This window comes from Dromiciops gliroides, chromosome 4 (assembly GCF_019393635.1).
Source record: "Dromiciops gliroides isolate mDroGli1 chromosome 4, mDroGli1.pri, whole genome shotgun sequence".
NCBI classification, from domain to species: domain Eukaryota; kingdom Metazoa; phylum Chordata; class Mammalia; order Microbiotheria; family Microbiotheriidae; genus Dromiciops; species Dromiciops gliroides.
Window position 1 is genome coordinate 376,778,644 of NC_057864.1, and position 23,331 is coordinate 376,801,974.

At 37.6% G+C, this 23,331-nt stretch overlaps 1 protein-coding gene across 1 annotated transcript in view; it reads right to left on the reverse strand.

Moving 5' to 3' along the window:
- Positions 1–311: 311 nt before the first annotated feature.
- TXLNB (taxilin beta) overlaps positions 312–23,331 on the reverse strand; it is an 81,198-nt gene continuing 58,178 nt past the window's right edge. The window contains exons 6-10 of the mRNA XM_043963514.1: positions 22,678–22,797; positions 20,049–20,123; positions 12,248–12,340; positions 7,602–7,697; positions 312–6,281 (exon numbers count right to left, since the gene is read on the reverse strand). Of these exons, the coding sequence (XP_043819449.1) occupies positions 5,523–6,281; positions 7,602–7,697; positions 12,248–12,340; positions 20,049–20,123; positions 22,678–22,797 (1,143 nt within the window). The 3' untranslated portion in view covers positions 312–5,522. The remainder of the gene's footprint in view (positions 6,282–7,601; positions 7,698–12,247; positions 12,341–20,048; positions 20,124–22,677; positions 22,798–23,331) is intronic.

The window sequence follows — 23,331 nt, forward strand, 5'->3', positions numbered from 1 at the left end:
CCAGCTCATCAGACTGGAAGCCTAAGGCCCAGTGAGGGACTTGTTTTATTCCACTCAGTCTCTTCATTTTATTTTTGTGGAGCCAGAAGGGATTGAGCCTATCACTGAAGCCTAGAGGCAGCTGCTTGAACTATATTCCCCTAAGGATAAGTTCTTAGGCCAGGAATTTTACTTTCTATACACAAACACATGTATGTACACACACATACACATCTCGCAAGTCTCATGTTCTGAAAATATTGTTTAAATACAGTTCTCCTCTAAGGAAAGAAATCAGTCCATAACTGAGGTCAAACAGAATGTGTATTAGGTATGTTTTTGGTGTCAAAGGTTGAAACACAGAAAAAGATAAAGGAACTACTACCACCAAAGGAAAAAAGTCAGGGAGGGAATAACTTTTAATAGATACATAAATTGTAGTAATTTAATTTAGAAAACTCCAACAGCTGCATTTCTGCTCCAACATAGACTTGGTGTCTGTAGACATAATTAAATGAACTTTATAAAAGGATATAAATTCCTTCTTCTTTCAGCTCTTGAGAGTTATTGTTATAATTATCAAGGCCAAACTCCAACACAAACAACTGTAATAAAACATGCTTTGAATATGAAAATAATCCTTCCAAAGTCTATATCATGCTCTGTAAATACCAAGGAACTTATATTATTTGAAACTCTTGCCTAGTACCTAGATGTTAATGAAATAATGTGTTGATCAAACTTTACATTGACAAATGCCTCTTGGGTGAAGTCAAATGAACTTTTGGGATGATAATATTCCATTTTCTGAATTTTGGCTTCCTTCCTGCTTCCTCTTCTTCCTATTCATTCAGATGATAACTTTACCATGTTTATGTAATTTCCTCCAGTATTTGGGAATCCTGAGTCTATAAACTGTTGGAACTGAGCTCCTCCTGGACTATTAAATTGAATACTCTGCCCTAAGTTATTGGAAGAATCAAAATCCCTCAATTGGCAGTAACATTTTGAATCTGGCTGGTGACTCTATTGTTGTCATAACAACTTAAGCCCTCAAAACACAACTATTCCCAAATAGTAACATGATTTTCCCTGATTGTTTTTGGGTCTAGCATTTATACCAATCAGTATCTTCATTGTCTATTTAGGACACATTTTATACAGAGTTTACCAATCCTGTTGAAGATTGCTGTCACATACACATAAGCTCTTTGAGACTAGGAGCCTTTTCTTTTTTCTCTGCGTATTCCCAGCACCTAATCACACTGCCTTAAACAGGGCAGGTACTTAAAAATGCTTGTTGAATTGAATTGCCATTGTATCTAATTACTTATCAGGATGAATAGCTATCTACTGAATTAATGGAAGAGAATCCAGCATTTTTCCCTACCTGTGAGTATCCATTAGGTGGGGATAGTGGATCATTAAAAAAAATATATGAACTATTCTTGTCCTAAATTGGGCAGCTTATGACAATGATATAAAGAGGTTCCAAAATATTACTTGGCAGATGAAACAGCCTCCTGACTTTTCTCCTGCATTCTCAACCCCTTCCCCAAGAATTTTGAACAGGACCCTATCTTTACTGTTGTTCTTTTGGCTAGTAGAGAATTCTTTGGGGAAGAGGGTCTATTGCCTTGACACAGATTCTTCTCTTTTACTAAAGCTCAGTGTGAATATCCTGTTTAGAATAAAAATAGTTTTCACTTAATGTTTATTGTGATGAGGTCTCAGTCTAATTTCCTGCTGAGAGGGATGGAATTTAGCCAGAAGCAGTAGATGTTTCAGGATACAGTGTCAGAGTTGGAAAAATCCTAAAAGTCTTATGGTCCAATATGACTTTTCAGTCATCCAGTCTCTGAGTGTTGTTTGCATGGGGAACATATGAACTATTTCAATTTTGGATAATCTTCATTGTTAGAAAAATTTTTTTTTCCTTGAGAAGAAATTTACCTCTCTAAAACTTCTACTCTTTACTCTTAATTTTGCCCTTTGGGTCCAAATAAAATGAGTCTAATTCTTTTTTCAAATGATAACCTTTAAGATACTTAAAGATGACTGTCACTGCTCTCTATCCACACAGTTACAAATACAGAAATTATCCTTAGTTTCATCAACTGATTATTATGTGGCATAGTTTCAGGTCTCTTCTTTATGGCTGCTTTCCTCTGGATATAATCCAGCATAGTATGATCCTAGAATGATATATTTTGGGCTGGAAGAAACCTTAGAAGTTATCTGGTTCAGTTCCTCCATTTTACAAATAAGGAAACTAAGGCTTAGATTATTAATATTTTGCCTAAAATATATCCCACAGAACTGGATATTGCCTAAGATTTAGTATGACCAAAGCAGAATATAGAGGGATTAAATCTCCCTTATTCTGAACAGCTTAAAATTGCATTTTTTTTGTATTACCATATCATTCCATTGACTGCACACTGAACTGACAGTTCAAAGCTATTCAGATGAATTGTAGTCTAGTCACATCTGCTTCATTCTCGGCCATTGATATTTTTGGTCTCAGATATAGGACTCTAAAGTTATCTTTATTAATGTCATATAATTAAGTTTAACCCATCATTCTAACCTATCAGTAGCTTTTTGGGGGAGGGCGGGGCAATGGGGGTTAAGTGACTTGTCCAGGGTCACACAGCTAGCAAGTGTCAAGTGTCTGAGGCTGGATTTGAACTCAGGTACTCCTGAATCCAGGGCCAGTGCTTTATCCACTGCACCACCTAGCTGCCCTCCCTATCAATAGCTTTTTGAATCCTGATCCTATTGCTCAATGTTAGCTATCTTTTCAAATTTCATGTCAACCATAAATTTGGGAAACATATCCTCTATTTCTTCATCAAAGTTATTCATAAAAATGTTGAACAGAATAGGACGAAAGAGGAATCTCTGGGGCACTGTACTGGAGGCTTGTTTCCAGGATGATGTTAATCCATTCATTACCATTCTTTGGAACCAATCATTCAGTGGCTTCCAAATCAATAGTACTAACATCCCAGGCTCTCTTGAAGGCTACTAGGGGTTCTAATTGCTTCCTTGCTTATTATGGGTTTTCCCTTTGAACTTACCTTGGGTTTTCCTTTCAATTATTTTTATTCTAGGTTGTATAGTTTGAAGACAATTCTTCTTGGTAAAGAAAACAGAAGCAAAAGAAGAGTTGAGTAATTCTGCTTTCTCTCCATCATCTATTATGATCATAACATTTATCCTAAGCAACAACTTTATCCCTTTTTAAAACCTTTCTCTTTCCTCCCTTTTTGTTGGAAAAGTAAAGAAGACAGGTAATGTTTTTAAAAAAAGGAGATTTCCATGCCTATGAAGGAGAATGTAATAGGCATAAATGAAACTAGACTAATGGATTGGAAGAATCAAAATATACCATCTAATTACAGTGGAAAATTTGAATCAATGCAGAAAGAAGCAAGATCTACCCGTGTTCTCATCTCTGAAGTCCCTTTTCTCACCTCAACCCTTTGTGTCCAGCAAAGCAAAGTGTCAACACCCTATGAGAAAGGCCAGAGCTATAAGAGAGAAAGCTGATGGCAGTGAGAGGGTTGCTACACAAGTGATTCCTCACACCTTAGTTTAGTGGGCCTGATGACTAGTTTATATACCCTCTATAACTTTGGAAGATGAAAGTAGCAATTTATTACATGCTGAAAGTATGTTGCTTGACTCTTTGCTTTTATGTTGAGTCCTCACTAAATAAATTTCCCAGCACACCAACCCATCTCTTTTCTTTACTACCTCTTTCCAGGCTACACTAATGTGACCCAAGTCTTTATTGCTTGCTCTTGACTTAACCATCTGATGGTAGCCATTAATGTGAGAAAAATGAGAGCAATTAGCACTCCCATGAAAAAAAAAACTGAACAGTTAGGGATTCTTCCTAACAAGTATTTATCTCTGCTAAACTTTCTGGATAGAATTTTTTTGATGTCTAGCTTCTCTCTCTGAGACCAGACTCTATTGGCTAGACTTTATATTGACTAGAATTTGTCACTGCTCAAAATATTTAAAACTGCAAGACCATCTTTTAAAAATTATGGTTATACTACATGACAATTCACATGGAAAGGATAAGGGGATTTTGATAGAATAAAAGCTCAATATAGGTAAATAGTAAGATATGACACTCAGTCAAGGCCAGATTAATAAAAGTACTGCATAGAAAAGAAGGAAAAGGTTAGTTCCACTGTAGTCTGTGATGTCAACCCACTTCTGGAATCTTGTGTTCTGCTCTTCATGGTAGATTTTATGAAGGACATTGATAAAGTGCTTCAGAATATTACTATGACCATGGGAAGACTCAAAACTATGCCAAATAAAGACTGGTTAAATGAAGTGGGGCTATTTATCCAAAAGAAGAGAAGATTGATGAGACATAATAATAGTAGTACTCAAGCATTTATAGGGTTGTCACATGGAAAAGGGATTAGACTTTTCCTGCTTCATTTCAAAGGGCAAAAGTAGGATCAGTGGGTAGAAGTTAATAGGAAACAAATTTAATCTCCACGTGAAGAAAACGCCATAATTTTCAGAGCTGTTCAAAAGTAGAATGGACTAATTGATGAATTCTTCATTTTTGAAGTCTTTGATTGGAGGCTGGATGTCCATTTGTCAAGATATCGTAGAAGGGATCATGTATCAGATGTGAGTTGAGAGACCTTTGAGATCTCTTCCAATTCTGAGATTTTATTGTTTTGTGTAGAATTTGGCAAAGAAAGATTCAAGTGGTCTCTTGGACCACTAGAAGACTGACCATCATTTGGATCACTGATCTTCACTGTAGTGAGAGTACTGTTGGCAGCGAATGCCTTGACTTCACTTTGATTTTTGGTTCAGTGAATTACATCATACCGATGCACCTGTGGTTTAGTTGTAATTTTGTCTAGCTCTATAAAAACATGAAAGCCCGTGTTTAGAATCTTTTTTCTGGTGAAAACTGACAAAAGACATGATTTAGTGCTTAATGCAAAATTTAATTTTTTTTTTTACTAGAACATAAGTGTTGTGGGGGTAGGTGGGAGGGAGAGTGTAGGGGAGGGGTTGATAACTGACAGGTTTGAGAGATGTGTGACCAACTATTTTTGAAATGTGTGCTCTGTTGTTATAATGACCAATTCTTTAAAAGACTGAAACCACCAATACCTTTGACAGTGTTCATTATAATAATTCAGGGAAATAAACTGCATGGATCAGAGTTGTGAAGTTTCTTAAACAAAATTCTATTGTTGATTTAAAAATCAAATCAAATACCTTTCCAATAGTAAACTGGTATCATTTTGCCTTTAGGGAATACCAGGTCATTAACCCTTGTTGCCTAGAAAAGCTCTAAATCAGTGATTAATTATAGATCACATTAAACTGAAGGTGTATAGCACAAAGATTTGAAGACCACTGGAGTTAGTTATCTTTTACCTGACACCCTCCCTTCCCATTTCCACTGATTTATGCCTGCCTGTTAAAGAAATCAACCAGTAGAAGTCAAAATGCAAACTTCACAGAGGTCAGCCAGAAAGTAGCCTTTAATTGACCTCTTCCACATCAGTGTCTGGCTTAGGCATCAGTGCCACATTGGAAGCCTGTACTGGACACTGAAAAGTTTGGCCCTCTACTGCAGATGGTGGGGGCTGACTGTTGGGCTCACATACAGGTAGCACAAGTGGACATTGGTCACTTTCTGTGCATTGTAAGGGCTGACTGTTAGCCTTTTGGGGTGGTTGTGGGGCCTGGCTTGGAGCCTTTCCAATTGGTGGGAGAGGCCGATTGTTTGCTTCTGCTGGTGCTTGGGAGGTGTGACTATCAGTCTTTGCCATAGGCTTTAAGGACTGATTTTGGGAAACTGCCCTTGGTAAGAGAGACTGATTATCAGTCTTTGGTGGAGGTGTGGCTTCCCCACATTCCTCAGACTTAGGAGGAGGATTTGGTTGGGTTTGGGAACTCTCTGGGCTGCAAGCTTGTGCACTACATAACTCCAGCTCTGTGTTTTCACAGGATTGGTCATAAGGAACCTCCACATGATGGGTTACCATGAAAGCTGTTTCCAGCTTCCTCAGTGCATTTTCATCAGTACTGGCTACCTGTGCACCAGCTGTTTCGTCAACAGGGGCATTTGCGTCAGGCTCTTCCTCTGAGTTGTTCTCATTTTCTTCTTTTTCAGGGATTTTGGCCTCTCTAATTTTTTTGTATAGCTCATTTCTCTCCTCGTGCAGAGCTCTGCAGAGGTTCTCTAATCTTCCCATCTTCATCACAAAGCACTCGTATTCTTTAGTCCTCACTGCTTTCTGTGATTTTAAAAAAAGGAGAAGGAAAATAACAATAAGATAGAAAGAAAAATTGAGAGGATTCTCTCTTGAAACAAATAAAATCTTTCCTTCCTAAAGAACATTCATCGACTAGCTTCTTGGGTATTGTTCAAAGGATGTAAGTGGAGGTAGCCGGACTAGAAATCTGGGCAAGATTACTTTTTCTTTTGCAACACACACCCAGCTCTGTAAAAACCCCAATCACTCTGCTGCTTTCTTTAGGAAAGAAAGGGTTGATGCAACTTCATCCTTCTCATTTAGAGCTTCTGAAATCTTGAAACAGCTTGAGATTGCTGTTTCTGAGAATTGGATTGGAAGAGAAAAGCAAGGACTCTGGTTGGGACTATGGGAGGAATTTCCTTGCCCTCAACAACTGTGTTATTTGGTAGTGAATTAGGTGATATAAGACCCCATAATTGGTATAGCTTTTGATGTAGTAGTAGTAGTAGTAGTAGTAATAGTAGTAGTAGTAGTAGTAGTAATAGTAGTAGTAGTAGTAGTAGTAGTAGTAGTAGCAGCAGCAGCAACAGCAGCAGCAGTAATAGCAGCTAGTAATTAACTAATAATTGCTATTTTCTATAGCTTTTTAAAATTCTCAAAGTGCTTTATGTTACATTATCTTATTTGATCCTCACAACAATCCTATGACTTCGCTGTTATTATTATCCTTATTTCACAGAAAAGAAAACTGAGACTAAAAGAAGACAACTGGTTTGTCGAGGGTTCCATGCCTACTAAATGTTTGAGGCAGGATTTGAAATCAAGTCTTCCTGTCTCCAAGTCCAATGCTTGTGATCCCCTAAATAACATGGATAAATGCAGTTTTGTTCTTAGAGAAAACTATTACACATCCATACTGACTGATCAACTCTCCTTCTGCTTTCTCTTCTTGACAACATGGTATGTGCTTGGAGGAGGAAAGGGAAGGAGAGGACAAGGGATGGGGAGAGGTGTATAAAATGCTCTCCTGGAAGGGCCAGCCATGCACATCTTGTATTCAAGCAGGTGCCTTGTATCAAGTACAGAGTAATAAGTTAAATGGCAGCATTCTCCTGGGACATGCTTTTAAATTAAGAAAAAGGATATGAATTAGGGTCACCAACCTACTGATAATCCCTCCTCTAATTCTAGATCATTTTTGTGCTTTTTATCATTAGCTGTATTTGAATATGGCAAGTTCCCAGATAGACTGGCTATTTTTCAAGGACAATAATTTTTGCCATTGTGTTGCAGGCCTTGCCTTAGCATGACCTTAGTTTTGGCTGGAACCTAAGAAAAGCTGTGACACAATTTTCTTACCTCTTCAATCATGTCCAGGAGGGCTTTGTTACAGTTTTCAAATCTTGATTTCCATGTGGCTGTGTCCTTTTCCAGCTTTTTCATTTTCTTTGTTGTCTATAATGATGATGGTGGTGATAATAAGTATGATAGCTAGCATTTATATAGTGCTTCACAGTTTGCATAACACTGCTCAAATATTATCTCAATTTATCCTTATAAAAACCCTGGAAGTTAGGGGCAGCTAGGTGGCGCAGTGGATAGAGCACCAGCCCTGGAATCAGGAGTACCTGAATTCAAATCCGGCCTCAGACACTTGACACTTACTAGCTGTGTGATCCTGGGCAAGTCACTTAACCCCAATTGCCTCACCAAAAAACAAAAAACCCTGGAAGTTAGGTGCTATTATCATCTATATTGTAGAAGTGAGGAACCTAAGGCAGAGGCTAAGTGATTTGCCCAGGGTCATACAGCTAAAAACATCTGAGGTCTAATTGGAACTTAAGTCTCTCTGACTTCAGGTTCCATTTTCTATTTACTTGTTCTACCTAGCTGCCTCTATTAAGATGATAAGAGGAGTATAAGAAATTGATACACCTAAGACTAGTAGTCATCTTCTCCTTCCCCGCTCCAAAAAAGAGATACTTTTATTACCAAGTACTAAGACAAATGAATTTTCCATAGCAAAGAGTAATGATTTAGGAATGTCAGAATGCTAGAGTTGTAAGAGACCTTAACCATCATTGAGTCCAATCCCTGTTTTAGATATGGGAAAACAGGCTTATAGAGGGTGCCTAGGATCATAGAAGTAGTAAATGGAAAAGCCCAGATTCCAACTTGTTGTGTCCAACTCTTTGTGTTCCCATTTGTTCTTTTCTTGGCAAAGATAAGGGAGTGGTTTTGCCATTTCTTTCTCTAGCTCATTTTACAGATGAGGAAACTGAGGCAAATAGGGTTAAATGACTTACCCAGAGTCACAAAGCTGGTAAGTGTCTAAGGCCAGATTTGAACTCAGGAAGATGAGTCTCCTTGACTTTAGGACCGGCAGTCTATTCACTGTGCCACCTAGCTGCCCTTCAGATTCTAACACAAGTCCTCAAATCTAGTATTTCCACTTAACACTTACTAGCTGTGTGACCCTGGGCAAGTCACTTAACCCCCAATTGCCTCACTAAAAAAAAAAAAAAATTTAAAAAAAAAAATCTAGTATTTCCCCCCACCCCCATACCTCTATGCCTTCTTCACACTTTAGTTTCCAATATATAACTCTACTTTCTTCTAGTATGGAATAGTGCAACTTTAAGCTTGCATTAGCTTTTTTTGGTTGCCATATCACACCGTTGACTTCTTATGAACTTGCAGTCCACTGAATCCCTTATATCTTTTCCTAGACTAACTGCTATCATATAGCAATAGATCCCTTCTTTTGTGAGAGAGAACCTCTGCATTATGGGGTTGACTTTTTGAATCCAAGTGTAAATTTATCTCTGTTAAATTTTATCTTACTAGGTGCTATTCTTCTTGTCCTCTCCTTCATAGGTTCCAAGAATTCATACAGAGGCTTGTACTATTCTTGAATTTATCAAAATATCTACCACTGTACTGAGCAGTGTTTCAGAGACAAGCAAAGGATTTTGAACCCTATGTCCTTAGACCATCCAGTCCAACCCCTTCACTTAATGGGTAAGGACACTGAAACCCAACAAGAGGAAGTGAATACAAATTCATTTAAAGGTCACATATAATTGAAAGAGACTTTGATACATCTAGGTAATTTTTCTCTGGCTTCCATGCATGAACTCTGGCTACTCTGTGCTTTGATTAAGCTTTTGCTTTGTCTCTTTCATATACAAGTTTATAATGAGAAGTAGTTATTGACAAAAACCATTAATGAAAATCCAACCCTTAATAGAGTGGTGGTCTTTGTAGTGTGAGCTCATTTTGCCAATCTAAGATCAGGGCTTCTTACTCATACTTAGAAGAGGAAAATCATTCCTGGAATCAAATTAGCAATGAGGATGGATAAATCATGATCATGAACAATATGTTCATTTTAAATCACTTTAGCTACATACTCATGTGTGATTTAAAGTTCAGTTTGTATTTTTTTTTTTTTTGCGCAGGGCAATAAGGGTTAAGTGACTTGCCCAAGGTCACACAGCTAGTAAGTGTCAAGTGTCTGAGGTCAGATTTGAACTCGGATCTTCCTGAATCCAGGGCTGTACCACCTAGCTGCCCCCTTAACTTTGCTTTTTAATGGTGAAAAATGAAGCTATATCAAGTCCCTGGCTATGTTGGGTTTTTTTTTTTTTAAGTTTTCTTACTTTAGTTTTTAATAGATCAATCATTCTGGAAAGAAAGAACTAATTCCTAATTTGAAATTGGCTTTGGTAAACCTTAATATTTGCTTCCTAATACACACACACACACACACACACACACACACATAGGCAATTTTGCTATAAGTTTTTCAAAAAATGCTAATTTGTTCCAACTTGAATGATATGTTAGAGAACATTCTGCTCAAATTTTGACTTTGCTTTTGTGTTTTTCCTTTGGTGAGAAACAGGGAGAGAACTCAGAAAATTGTACCACTTCACTATAATTCATAAGCTGCAACCCTTATGATATCCACTTCCATAAGCAAACTTTAGGTCTTTGTCAAAATAAGGTGGCATATTTATTGTAAGTCTTCTGGTGCAATAGGACCTGTGAGCAGAGAAGGCCTAGTATGAACCACCCCTACTCTTCCTTCTGCCATGGCCTTAGGCCTAAGGCCAAGAGTTTTGGAGATCTGCCTGGCTTTGTGCAGCTCAGGTTACAAATCCAGCCAAGGCCCAGCCAAGGCCCAGTAGTAGCCCAAGACTGGCTGTGGCCATTACGTATTTCTTAGCTGCTTAAAATATATAAAGCTTTGCTACCATAAGTTAGGTTCTTAACATTTTATAAATGTATCATGGATGAAATTTTTAAGCGTTGTGTCCCAACTCCATTTTCACCAATAAGTTCTGTGGGTTTTATTGTGTGAATTTGCTTGGCACTATGATTTTTTGGAAACACATGCATCGTGTTATGGCAGAATTACTTGTTTGTATCTATGTGTATATATGCACACATACCATATATTTCCTATTGTATGTTCATAATTTATATGTTGTATGTTATATTTGTGCTATATTTATCATGCCTTATATGTCTACGTATCTATATCTAAATGCACATATATGTATAAAAAATTGGGCATGTACTAAAGAGGAAAATAGCTCTGAACCACAGTTTAAATCCCAGTTTTGCTGTTTACTACCTATGTGGCCTTGGGCAAATCAGTTAACTTCTCTGGGCTTCATTTCTCTCATCTATAAAATGAGGGCATTGATCTAGGAGGCCATTAAGGTCCCTTCTATTTCTAGAGCTATGATCCTATACTATATAGGAGAAGCAGAGTGCATAGTGGATAGAAGGCCACCCTTGGAATAAGGAAGATTTGGGTTTAAGCTCTTTCTAGAGTCAAAGCAACTTTTCAGTGCCTTAGGTGATTATATCGACAGAAGTAATTTCTAGATCAGGCATTTCCTACATTGATAAAATCATAGGTCTATACTGCCCACAAATTATATACATATCTGTGCATATTTATATGTGTACATATTTCTCATGCTGACTTATGAAATCTATTCTTAAATGCTTCTGATATTTATGAGTTGGCATATGCTATTTTCCAAGAATGGTTCTGATATTGACCACATTATAAAGGGAATGAGTGGAAAGGGAACTTTACTCCTTATAAAAGTAAAGGAATATAACTATTTTTCTTTGTTACAGAAGAAGATTCAGTGTAGGAGTATATATTAGGAAAAACTGTTTTAAATTGTTTTAAAAAGCTAATAAAACTTAGTTCTTAAAAAGAAAAATGAAACATATACATAAGTATTCCTGGAAGATATATACCTATAGTCAGGGGAAAATTTTATATTGGAGAAGTAAGAGAAATAACATGATGACCTAGGATAGAAGGATCTAGCGATCAGACTGGGAGGCGAGGAATCTGGGTTATAATCCAAACTCTATTATTAATTAGCTATAACCTTGGGCACATCACTCCATCCCTTTGGACCTTAGTTTCCCCATCTGTGAAGTAGTGGGGTTGGGCTAAACGATTTCCAAAGTTTGTTCCCACTCTAAAATTCCACAGTTCTAAAATGGAGAATTACAGCAATTATTTAATCTTTTTTAAAAAGTAAAGTGATAGTTACATTTTAAGTGATAGTTTGCAATATAGGGGAATAGCTCCTTTTACCTTCATGCTTATTAAGTTATTGAAGATCACAGGGTTGTTTTTTTCTTTAACTCTCATCAAACAATAAAGAGAAAGTTTACCCTTACCTTTTATTCCCTCCCCATACCAAAAAAAAAAAAAAAACCCCAACCAAACAAAAAAAAACCAAGTGAGAATGAATCATTTTCTTTTTCTTTGGACAGTTGCTGAGACTATTTGACCACAAACTTACCAATAAAAAATACAGCCACGATTTCTTCCAAATCTATAAACATTTCATGATTCTATGAGAGGCACTGTAGTGTCATAGCCAGAGATGAATGAGCCCAAAGGAGAATTGGTTGTCAAAATGGAAAATACCAGTACGGTCTGGATGATAAGTGGTACTCACTTTATCCATTTCCTGCTTGAAAGTGGCAAATACCTCATTGCTTTTTGTCAGCGTATTCTGGAACTCTTCAAACCTCTCAGAGTAGAGAGTAAGCTGCAAGCACAGGAAAGAGGGGATCTATTATAGGAGTTGCATTCAGAGTGATTTAAGATCAAAACACTATGCTGTGGCTTATTATTTGGGAAGAAAAATGATTATAGGTACACACAGTGTGATTCTAGAAATATTTGTAGCTCTGATAACCTTTATGGACTCAACCTAGGTCAGTGTTCAATGAAATCTAATTCAGCTCATTTATTGAGTGCTTACTGCATTCATGGCACTGGGTTGGGGCTATGCAGAATTCTTAACTGATATCAATTAATCAATCAAGAAACATTTATTGAATGCATATTATGTGACAAGCACTGAGGATACAGATAAAAAAGTAAGATAGTTTCTGCTCTCAAGAAGCTTATATTCTCTTTGGGGGAGATGATAAATATGCTACATAGAAATAAATATAAGATAAATACATACAAGTAAATATAAACTCTAGTCCTCTAGTCCTAATATAACCATAGCAATTCAGAGTTGGAAAGGACCTTGGAAAATATCAAGTTCAATTTTTACCTAAACAAAATTCACCATTACAATATCCCTGATAGATATATCTCTGAGCCAGACTCTGAGATTCGCTTTGTTCCAAGGCACTGTTTCATTTAGAAATAACAATGACTGAATCTATTTCATTTAAAAGGAATATTTTTAAACAATCTCAATATTTTTAAACATTCTTTTATTTAACAAGAAAAAATTTAGAAGCATTCAAATATGTAAAAAACCCCAACCCCACAAAACAAAACAATTCTGTGTTTATGATCCATGTCCAAAGGCCTATGAGATTAGCCTTGGAAATAAGTCCAGTGACCATCAATAGAAGTGACTGTTGTGGGATGTATGGTATTCTCCTCCTTTGTAACTAATCTGTAGCTGCCTGACTGAATTGGGAATCATGAGTCCATAGAAGGCTTGATTTTATAGGCTATGTAAGTTATACTACTTCAATCATTGATTTTTCTGAATCTTTCTTCCCCTTTGATAGTGTTGAGAAGGTATGTTATTTGGTTGATAATGTTGACATTCCAAATCTGTGAGTGTTCATCCCTGTTGAATTGCTGATTGTGACCTTACAGAAATTGTATCTTTAAGTAGCAATTGTGTTCCACTGATCTTTTTTAGGCCATTGATTCTGTCCTTTCATCCTGAATGATTGAAAAATGAAGGTCTAGGAAAATAACACAGTTATACTTTGGCATCTAACACAGACATGAGAAATGAACACTAGCTCAGGGGATCTCTAAGCTCCATTCTAGTGCTAATATTCTCTTATTCTGACAATAGTTCAGTCTGTTGCAATACCTTAAAAAATTGGTTTTCAATTGAATCAGGAATTTCCAGTGCTATACAAAACAAGTTTTAAAAAACCCTCACCTATTTAAGTTTGTTGTGTGATTAAATTATTTAAAAAATAAAGTAAACAAACATTCTAGTAGCACAGTATTTGCCATTATAAAAAGGGAATCCTTTTAAGCTTCCTGTTGATTTTTGGGATTTGAGAAGCTCTTTTCTGTCTTTTTTGGCAGACTAGGTAATGGATAATTTTTTGATGTGCAAATTTGGGGATATGGAAAGCCAGAAGAGGAGGGTTGACATTACATAGACGTGGCTGTATAAGAGGCTTCTGGAAACACCCTTGCTTTATGGGGAAGTGGGTTATAGGGAGTAGTAGGGAAAGCATGAAGTGAAACAAGATAGACTGTGACAAGATTTTAGAACAAGTATACTTTTGTGTGTTTTTTATAATAAAGTATAGAAGAAATCATACCAAAAGGAGAAAGTTCATGACTGTTTCCTCTGCCCCCATAAAAGAATATTATTCATAAAGAGATTTATTCAGTTTCTTATAAATAGGTTGCTCTTGATTATATGTAAATAGATTTACCCACTCCTTGTATTATCTCTGCTAAATTTGGAAGCCTTCTTACTCTCTCACCTCCTGTTCGTTTATTCCCCAAGCATCCCATAATAATTTTGTCACTTCTCCTTGAAACACATGGGTGGTCACAGCTTCCCCTTGAAGGATTCCAAGGGAAAGTCTCTTCCATTTGAATGTGTCATTGCCTCTTCTCTCATGGAAGGACTGCTTATGCTTCTTTGGTCTCATCAGTCACTCTTTTCTGCCTCTGTCCATTCTAGGGCATAAAGACCATTTTAGGAACTTGATGGCTCCCAGTCTCTGCCTACTGAAAACCTCTTCCTTCAAGGTCCAATAGAGAGACCACCTACTCCATTAAAACATTTCTGGTCCCACCTCACTCCACCCTCTGGATGAAAGCAATCTTTGCTTGCTCAAGTTTCTCTAGAGTATTTTGCAATAATCTTTACTTAGACTCTATTCATTCTACCTTGCAAATAATTTATGTATAGTATAATATAGTATAGTATAGTATTGTATTGTGTTGTGTTGTGTTGTATTGCATTGTATGCAGCTATTGTCAAAGTAGATAGAGCCTGCTAGGCCTGGAATTAGGAAGATCTGAGTTCAAATATGACCTCAGACACTTACTGTCTCTATGGCCGTGGACAAATCACTTAATTTCTGATTATATCAGTTTCTTCAACTGTAAAATGAGGATTAACAATAGCACCCACCTCATAGGGTTGTGAGAATCCATTGAGACTATTTGTAAAATGCCTGGCATATATGTACCTAGCATAGTGCCTGGTATGTAGTAGGTGCTATATAAATGCTTATTTGTTTTCCCTCTTTTTAATCCTTCACATCCTCTCCCCACTAGAATACAAACCCCTTAAGGTTAGGGACATTGTTTTTGCTTTTGCTTTTCATCATTATATCTCAAGTACCTACCATAGGGTCTGGCAGAAATTAAGATTATGGAGTCATAGATGTAGAACTGGAAGAGACCTTAGAAGCCATTGAGTACAACTCCTTCTATCCTCATTTAATAGATGAGGTCTAGATAGGTTAAGATATTTATAGGATCATAAGAGCATAAATGTAGAGCTGGAAAGGACCTTCAAAGCCATTGAGCCCAATGCCTTCATTTTTTCTCATATGAGGAAACTGAGGCACAAAGCGACTTACCCAAGAACATAAGATAAGTGAGTAACAAAAATTGGGATTCAAATTCAGGTACTAAGATACCAGATCCAATATACCTAATGCATTTTGGTCTAACTGAATCAAAATGAAGATGCAAACCAGAGTGACAGTGAGATAGGATAATAAATTACAGCTAGGAAACCCACTCCAACATCTTATCAATATTAAACTTTGCATCTCCAACCTGGAGTAAGGAACAGAGCTATTGAGCAGGTAGGGATATGATGAAGCTGTCCAGCTACTGAGATTTTTGGTCTGATGTATGAATTTGGAGAATGTGAGATACATTCTTATTCTACTCTAAGTATTAAGATGTACCAGAAAAAAAAAAAAGATGTGCCAGAGCCAAAGAGAAACTAATTCTAGATTATCCAATGTTCTGAACTCATCACTGACTTTGCTCCCTTCCAATAGGAGAAATATTTGAAAGTCGAATGAAATCTTGTTTTTTTCTTCTTTTTACTAAAAAAAAGTAGGGGGTGGAGCCAAGATGGCAGAGGAAAGGCTGTGACTTTTCTAAGCTCTCAATAAATAAACCAAACACTCCATAAATAATGTCATAGGAAAAATCCCGGAACAGCCTAACCCACATAAGAACAGAGTGCAATTATTTTCCAGCCAAAGATGGCACCTGGGAGCACCTGCTGTTCAGGCTGAGAGAGGAGCTCAGTGGGCAGGACCCAACCTGGAACAGACTGCGCCTCCAGGGCCTCAGAGTCTTTGGTGCCAGCAGCTTCTTCTGATGCTCAGCTCACAGACCAGTGAGGGGGTTTGGCAGTTGGCTGGGGTGAAGTGGCTGTGGTCTCTACTGGAGTTGGGGCAAAGCACACTGGTTCTGAACCAGTGAGTGTACTCAAGTGGTGAGGGCCCAGTGGGGGAGGGGCACAGGCACATCAAGCTTCTGATCATAGAGAATCAGATTTCAATCAGACATCTGCTTCCGGGGTGATATGAGTAGGCAAAGAAAACAGCAGACAATAGACAGCTTCTTTGGGGGCAAGATAGACCAGAATACACTCTCAGAAGATGATAATAACAAAGTCAAAGCTCCAACATCCAAAGCTTCCAAGAAAAATATGAATTGATCTCAGGCCATGGAAGCATTCAAAAGGGACTTTGAAAAGAAAGGAGAGATAGAAGGAAGATCTAGAGAGGTGGAGGAACGAATGGGAAGGGAAGTGAGAGTGAAGCAGGAGAGTCATGAGAAAAAAAGTCAACAGCTTGAAAAGCCAAATGTAAAAGGAGATACAAAGCTCTCTGAAGAAAATAATTGCCTATGAATTAGGATTGAACAAATGGAAGCTAGTGACTTTATGAGAAATCAAGACAAAATAAAACAAATCCAAATGAATAAAAAAAATAGAGGGCAATATGAAATGTCTCCTTGGAAAAACAGCTGACCTGGAAAATAGATCCAGGAGACATAATTTGAAAATCGTTGGACTACCTGAAAACAATGATCAAAATAAGAGTTTAGACACCATCTTCCAAGAGATTGTCAGGGAAAATTGCCCTGATATTCTAGAAGCAGAAGCTAAAATAGGAATTGAAAGAATCCACTGATCACCTCCTGAAAGAGATTCCAAAAGGAAAACTTCCAGGAATATTATAGCCAAATTTCAGAGATCCTGGGTCAAGGAGAAAATATTACAAGCAGCTAGAAAAAAGAAATTAAAATACTGTGGAGCTCCAGTAAGGATAAAGCAAGATATAGCAGCTTCTACATTAAAGGACCAGAGGGCATAGAATATGATATTCTAGAGGGCAAAGGAACTGGGACTATAGCCAAAAATCACCTACCCAGAAAAACTGAGTATAATCTTTCAAGGGAAAAAATGGAACTTCAGTGAAAAAGGACTTTCAGACATTTTTTTTCAGGCATTTGTGATGAGAAGACCTGAACTGAATAGAAAATTTGACTTTCAAATACAAGACCCCATAAAAGCATAAGAAGGTAAACAGGAAAAAGAAATCATGAGGGATATTAAAAGATTAGACTTTACATTCCTACATGGGAAGATAATACTTCCAACTCATAAGAACTGTCTCAGTATTAGGGCAGCTGAAAGGAATATACTTAGACAGAGGGCACAGGTGTGAATTGAATATGAAGGGATGATATCTGTAAAGCATTTATTTTTTGTTTATCCTTGCTTTTTGTGGGGAAGACAGGGTGGGGTGGAGTATGTCTTAGGCCAGATTTGGCCTGGGGTCCTCCTGGGTCCAGGGCTGGTTCTTTGTCCACTGTGTCACCTAACTGACTCATGATGACATCTTTAAAATAAAGTTAAGGGGTAAGAGGAATGCACTGGAAGAAAGGGAAAGGGAGAGGTAGACTGGGGAAAAGTAACTCACATAAAAGAAAAAAGAAAAAACTTATGGAGTGGAGGGGAAGATGGGGAAGGAGTGGGGGAATGAGTGAACCTTGCTCTCATCAGAACTGGCTCAAAAAAAGAATAACATACACACTCAAGTGGCTATAGTAATATATTTTGCCCTGAGGGAAAGTGGGAGGGGAAGGCGATGGTGGGAGGGAAGAGGCAAAGGAAGGAAGAGCGGATTGGGGGAGGGGGTAGTAAAAAGCAAAACACTTTCAAGGAGGGATAGGGTGAAGGAAGACAGAAAATAGAGTCAATGTCAAGGGGAGGGAATAAGATGGAGGGTAATATAGTTAATAATAATAACTTGTGGAGCAGCTAGTTGGTGCAGTGGATAGAGCACCAGCCCTGGAGTTAGGAGGACCTGAGTTCAAATCCAGCCTCAGACACTTGACACTTACTAGCTGTGTGACCCTGGGCAAGTCACTTAACCCCAATTGCCTCAACAACACAAAAACAAAAAACAAACAAATAATAACTTGTGAAAGAAATGATGAGCAAGATGATATCAGAAGGACATATGAAAAATGCAAACCATTAAAAGAGGAAGAACTGATGGTGTCTGAATACAGACTGAAGTATAATTTTATTTGTTAGCTCCTCTTTCTAAAGTTATTTTGTCTATTTTCTTTCATAACCTGACTAATGTGAAGATGTTTTGCATAACTGCACGTGTATGAATTATATTGAATTGCTTGATTTCATAGGGTGGGTCGAGGAGGAAGGGAGGAAGGAAATTTAGAACACAAAGTTTAAAAAAAATCAATGTGGGGGCAGCTAGGTGGCACAGTGGATAAAGCACTGGTCCTGGATTCAGGAGGACCTGAGTTCAAATCCGGCCTGAGACACTTGACACTTACTAGCTGTGTGACCCTGGGCAAGTCACTTAACCCCCATTGCCCTGCAAAAAAAAAAAAATCAATGTGAAAAGAAATGATGAGCAGAAGGAGTTCAGAGAAACCTGGAAGGACTTACATGAACTGATGCTGACTTAGAGGAGCAGAGCCAGGAGAACATTGTACACAGTAACAGCAACATTGTGTGATGAACAATAGTGATATACTTGACTCTTTAGCAGTGCAACCATCCAAAACAATTTCAAAGAACTTCATGATAGAAAATGTTCTCAACATCCAGAAAAAAAGAACTGTGGATTATGAATGCAGATTGAACCATACTGTTTCTACTTTGGGGCTGTTTTTTTTTCCTTCTTTTTTGAGGTTTTTCCCTTGTGTTTTGATTCTTCTTTCACAATATGACTAATGCAGAAACATGTTTAATGTGATGGCACATATATAACCTATATCAGATTGCTTCTGTCTTGCGGAGGAGGGAGGGAAGGGGGGGGTGGGAGAAAAATTTGGAACTTAGAATCCTATGAAAACAAATGTTGAAAACTATCCTTATATGTAACTGGAAAATAATAAAATACTTTTATTAAAAATGTAGTATGGTTCAACAATAAAGTGCTGGGCTCAGGGTCAGAAGCTCCCAACTTCAAATCTGCCTTTGGCACTTACTAGCTATGTGATGTCGGGAAAATTACTTAAGGTTTCTGAGCCTCAGAACTCTTGAAGACATGTACTGTGTTATAAGCAGGATCTTCTAGGTAGAGAAAATCCCTGCACAAAAACAATGATAGATCCTTCCTTGACATACTGTTATGTTTAAAATAAAGGAAATAAAGCACCTGTGGAAGAGATTTTGAATATTAATGTTTGTAAATGGCAGCTCTAAAGTTAGACTGTATTTTATTCTTACCTTTAAAGATTAATAAAGGAGGAAGAGGAGAGACAGAGACAGAGAGAGGAAGATGTAAGCTCAGGAATGTCTATTTGGACACTGGTTTACCCTGATTGACACTTGTGGTTCCATAATTTATAAGGAGATGGGCATGCAGAATAGGTCACATAGGTAGATAGAATTGTCCTTCTTAAAGACAGTGCTCTAGGTCTTCCTTTGTTATGTTTTTATAGAATTGTGAATTTTTTTTTGGTGGGGCAATGAATGTGACTTGCCCAAGGTCACACAGCTAGTAAGTGTCAAGTGTCTGAGGCCGGATTTGAATTCAGGTCCTCCTGAATACAGGACTGGTGCTCTATCCACTGAGCCACCTAGCTGCCCCTACAATTGTGAATTTACTCTTCTTTTCCCCTTATTCCTAAACCAAGAAATCTATACATTGGATTCTTAAGACAGTGACTTGGAAACCAATAAAGAAAGGCACACATCATGCATTTAATTCTTTCTACTTCACCTGGGCCTGCAGGACTGTCTCTTGTTCTTTCAGCATCTTAGTCTGAAGCTTCCACTCAGCTGCTTGGTTCAGTAACTGTGTGGAAAGAGAATCCAAAAAAAGAGAATATATTATATTCAAAAGATTGTTGAATGACTTTATTATTGCAGTTAATATATAAATCTTAGTACTTTTCTTGCCTATTAGCTCTTTTTAAAAGCTTACAGATGTTAAAAGAAGGTAAGACATATGAAATAATTTATAAAAGCTAGCATATGTATTGTGGTTTTTGATGATGACTTGATTAGATGGCATGGAAGAAAAAATAGAAATACAACTTTCCTGATAATGAAATATCAAATCAAGTAGAATTTAAGTTTCTTGAGGGTAGACTATTTAAAATTTTTCATCTTTGTATCCTAAATAGCTGACATGGTGCCTGGCACATAGCAAGTTAAATAATTGCTTGGATTTAATTAAATCCTCATATAGTTCATCCCTTCACACAATGAATCTCCTTTTTCCTGTTACTAATGGATGACTCTCCATCCTCTGCTTGAAGACTCCGAATACTCCTGAAAAGACTCAATATTTGATTCCCATTCTCTAACCAAATAGTGGAAAATGGAGTATGTCAGTGCAGAAACCCATCCTCTTGACCTGCTCTAATAGTGACAAGTTGCACTGTAGCCTTGCTCTCATGATTTCCGGGTTTTATTGGAAAGCAAAACCTAGGGCAAGAAGTAGGAAAGTTGTAGAGGCAAGGGGAGAATGTATTGTCTTGTTTCCCTCCACCACCCTCAAATTAACATAGAAAGTGTATCAGTTGGGTCACTAGCTACCTTTGGAAAGGGCTGTAGAGAAAAAATGAGGTGTATTACTGGGATCTATAAAGCCAGCAGAAGAGAAATAAGTTACATTACATTCCCTCTGATGCTATTGTAATTTACCTAGATCTTCCCATTATTATCCCTCAGTGTTGTTGAGCTATCAGATGGTCTAGATCAATTAAATTATCTTTGCCTCATATAATAGTTTTAGTTGATAATAGAGAGGCAGTTATATAGGTAACAGTGGGTCTGTTTTCTTGATCCTTTTGACAGTTACCAGCATGAGAAACATTGGCATCTGTAAGAATGGCATTAGCAAGTGTGAGTGTACTGCTCCATCCACTGTGCAGACCAAAGGCAGGGGTTGAGACATCCTGTGACTCAAAAAAGAACTAGAGGGGGAGGTTATTCCCTGCTAGTTATTGCACATGGGCATCTGGCCCCTTGGATTATTGGGTTATCCTTCTGGGCAAATTGTAGCCTGTGTGATTTCCAGTTTCCTTATTAATATACAGGCCATCCAAATTTTTTCTTTTATTTCTTCTTTACTTATGGCTTTCCCCCACATTGAGATAGTCCTTACCCTTTGTCTCTACCAATGCTAACTCTAAACATTTCCTTCAAAGTTTAGCTCAAGCCTAACTTCTACAAATGCTTCCCTGGCTAAGCTAACCCAAACTGATTCTTCCTACTGCATTTTTGGGGGGTATCAAACTATCTAGCATTTGAGGATATAAATTCTCATATTGCTGCCAAATTATTTCATGTATATGGATATTTGGATTTCTGGAGCCAGATTGTAAATTCCTAAAAGTCAGAGATTATATATTCTCTTTCTTTTGACTTTTCCACAGTAACCCACACAATGATGGACATAATTGATTCTTGATAAATGACCACTAACTTGACTTCTTAGTTCAATGGATTGTTAATAGGTGCCTACTATGTGCAAGGTGCTATATTAGGCTCTGGGGATACAAATGTTAAATACATTATAGTCCCTAACTCTAAGGAGCCTATACTCTGATAGCATATGAAAAAATTAAAGGATGTTCTCCTCTCTGTCTCTCTATACATACATATATATGTCCTAATATACTATATATATTGATGTAGTGTATGAGGATGCTAGTACTTTCCCTAGAACACACAGTAGGAATGTTTGTTTCTAAAAGTCAGCTGAACTCAAATGAAAGATAAAGACCAATATTGGTTCCAGAGGACAAATCAGATGATAGATATTGATTATTGCATATTAAAAATGTCCCAGTTGAAGGCAGTTACTGGGCAAGTTAATTTAACTGTTTCTTTTTGTTGGGAAGGAGATCTCTTTAGTGTTTACCAGGTACTACCACCAGGAAATGACTGGTATAAAAAACAAAAGACATCAATTAAAATTTAGGGGGGGAAGTAATGCAGATCAGATACTACCTAGACTCTTGATTATCCATCAAGGTTTTTCTTAAGATCAAATTTGAACTTTCCCGCTGTTGGGGGTGGGTAGGGTGAAGAAGCCTTTGTTTCCATTTCCATTTAATAATAGAACCCTGTCCATCTGTGACAATTCATGAATACAAGAGGCTTAGGGGTTTCTTTGGGGTTTTTTTGCTTTTTGTTTTTTTGCGGGGCAATGGGGGTTAAGTGACTTGCCCAGGGTCACACAGCTAGTAAGTGTCAAGTGTCTGAGGCCGGATTTGAACTCAGGTATTCCTGAATCCAAGGCCGGTGCTTAATCCACTGCACCACCTAGCTGCCCCTTAGGGGTTTCTTTGTGACATGAGATTAAAGTATAACAGGCAGATGTTTAAAATGATAAGTACATATTCCTTTTCTCTCTGGTGTCGCTCCTCTGCTTCCTTCATCATTTCTTGGGCTTGTTCAAGTTTTGCATCCACCAGCTTCTGTTGGAGTTCCCGGTGCTTAAATATTTTATCCAGATGCTAGAGAAGAACAAATCACACACATGAAAGAAAGAAGAAAAAAAGGATTTATTTATGACTGCCTGAGAATTGTCAGACAATATTCCTATCAACGCAAGATCTGTTCGCCTTCATTTTGAAGTTCCATGACAGAAAAAAGGACCCAATGACAAAAGAACAGAGCTTAATCAAGGGAAGTGTATATAGCTCCCTCTTCTGGAGAAGGAAAGGAAACATCATTGGTGGTAGCAAAAACTCACTGTGTTGGGCATTATGTCTTCATGTGGCTAAGATCATAGATCTAGACCTGTAAGGAACCACAGAGCCATCTAATTCGATCCCCTTATTTTACATATGTCTAAACAGAGGCTTTAGAAAGTGAAGTGATTTGCTCTAGGTGAGACAGATCATAAGTATTGGAGGCAGGATTTGAATGTGGATACTCAACTCCAGAGTCAGGGCATTCTCTACTAAACCCAACTGCTTCCCACTGTACTCTGTTGGCTTAAAACTTTAAAGTTCCAATATAGGTAAAATCTTCTCAATGTGCTTCCC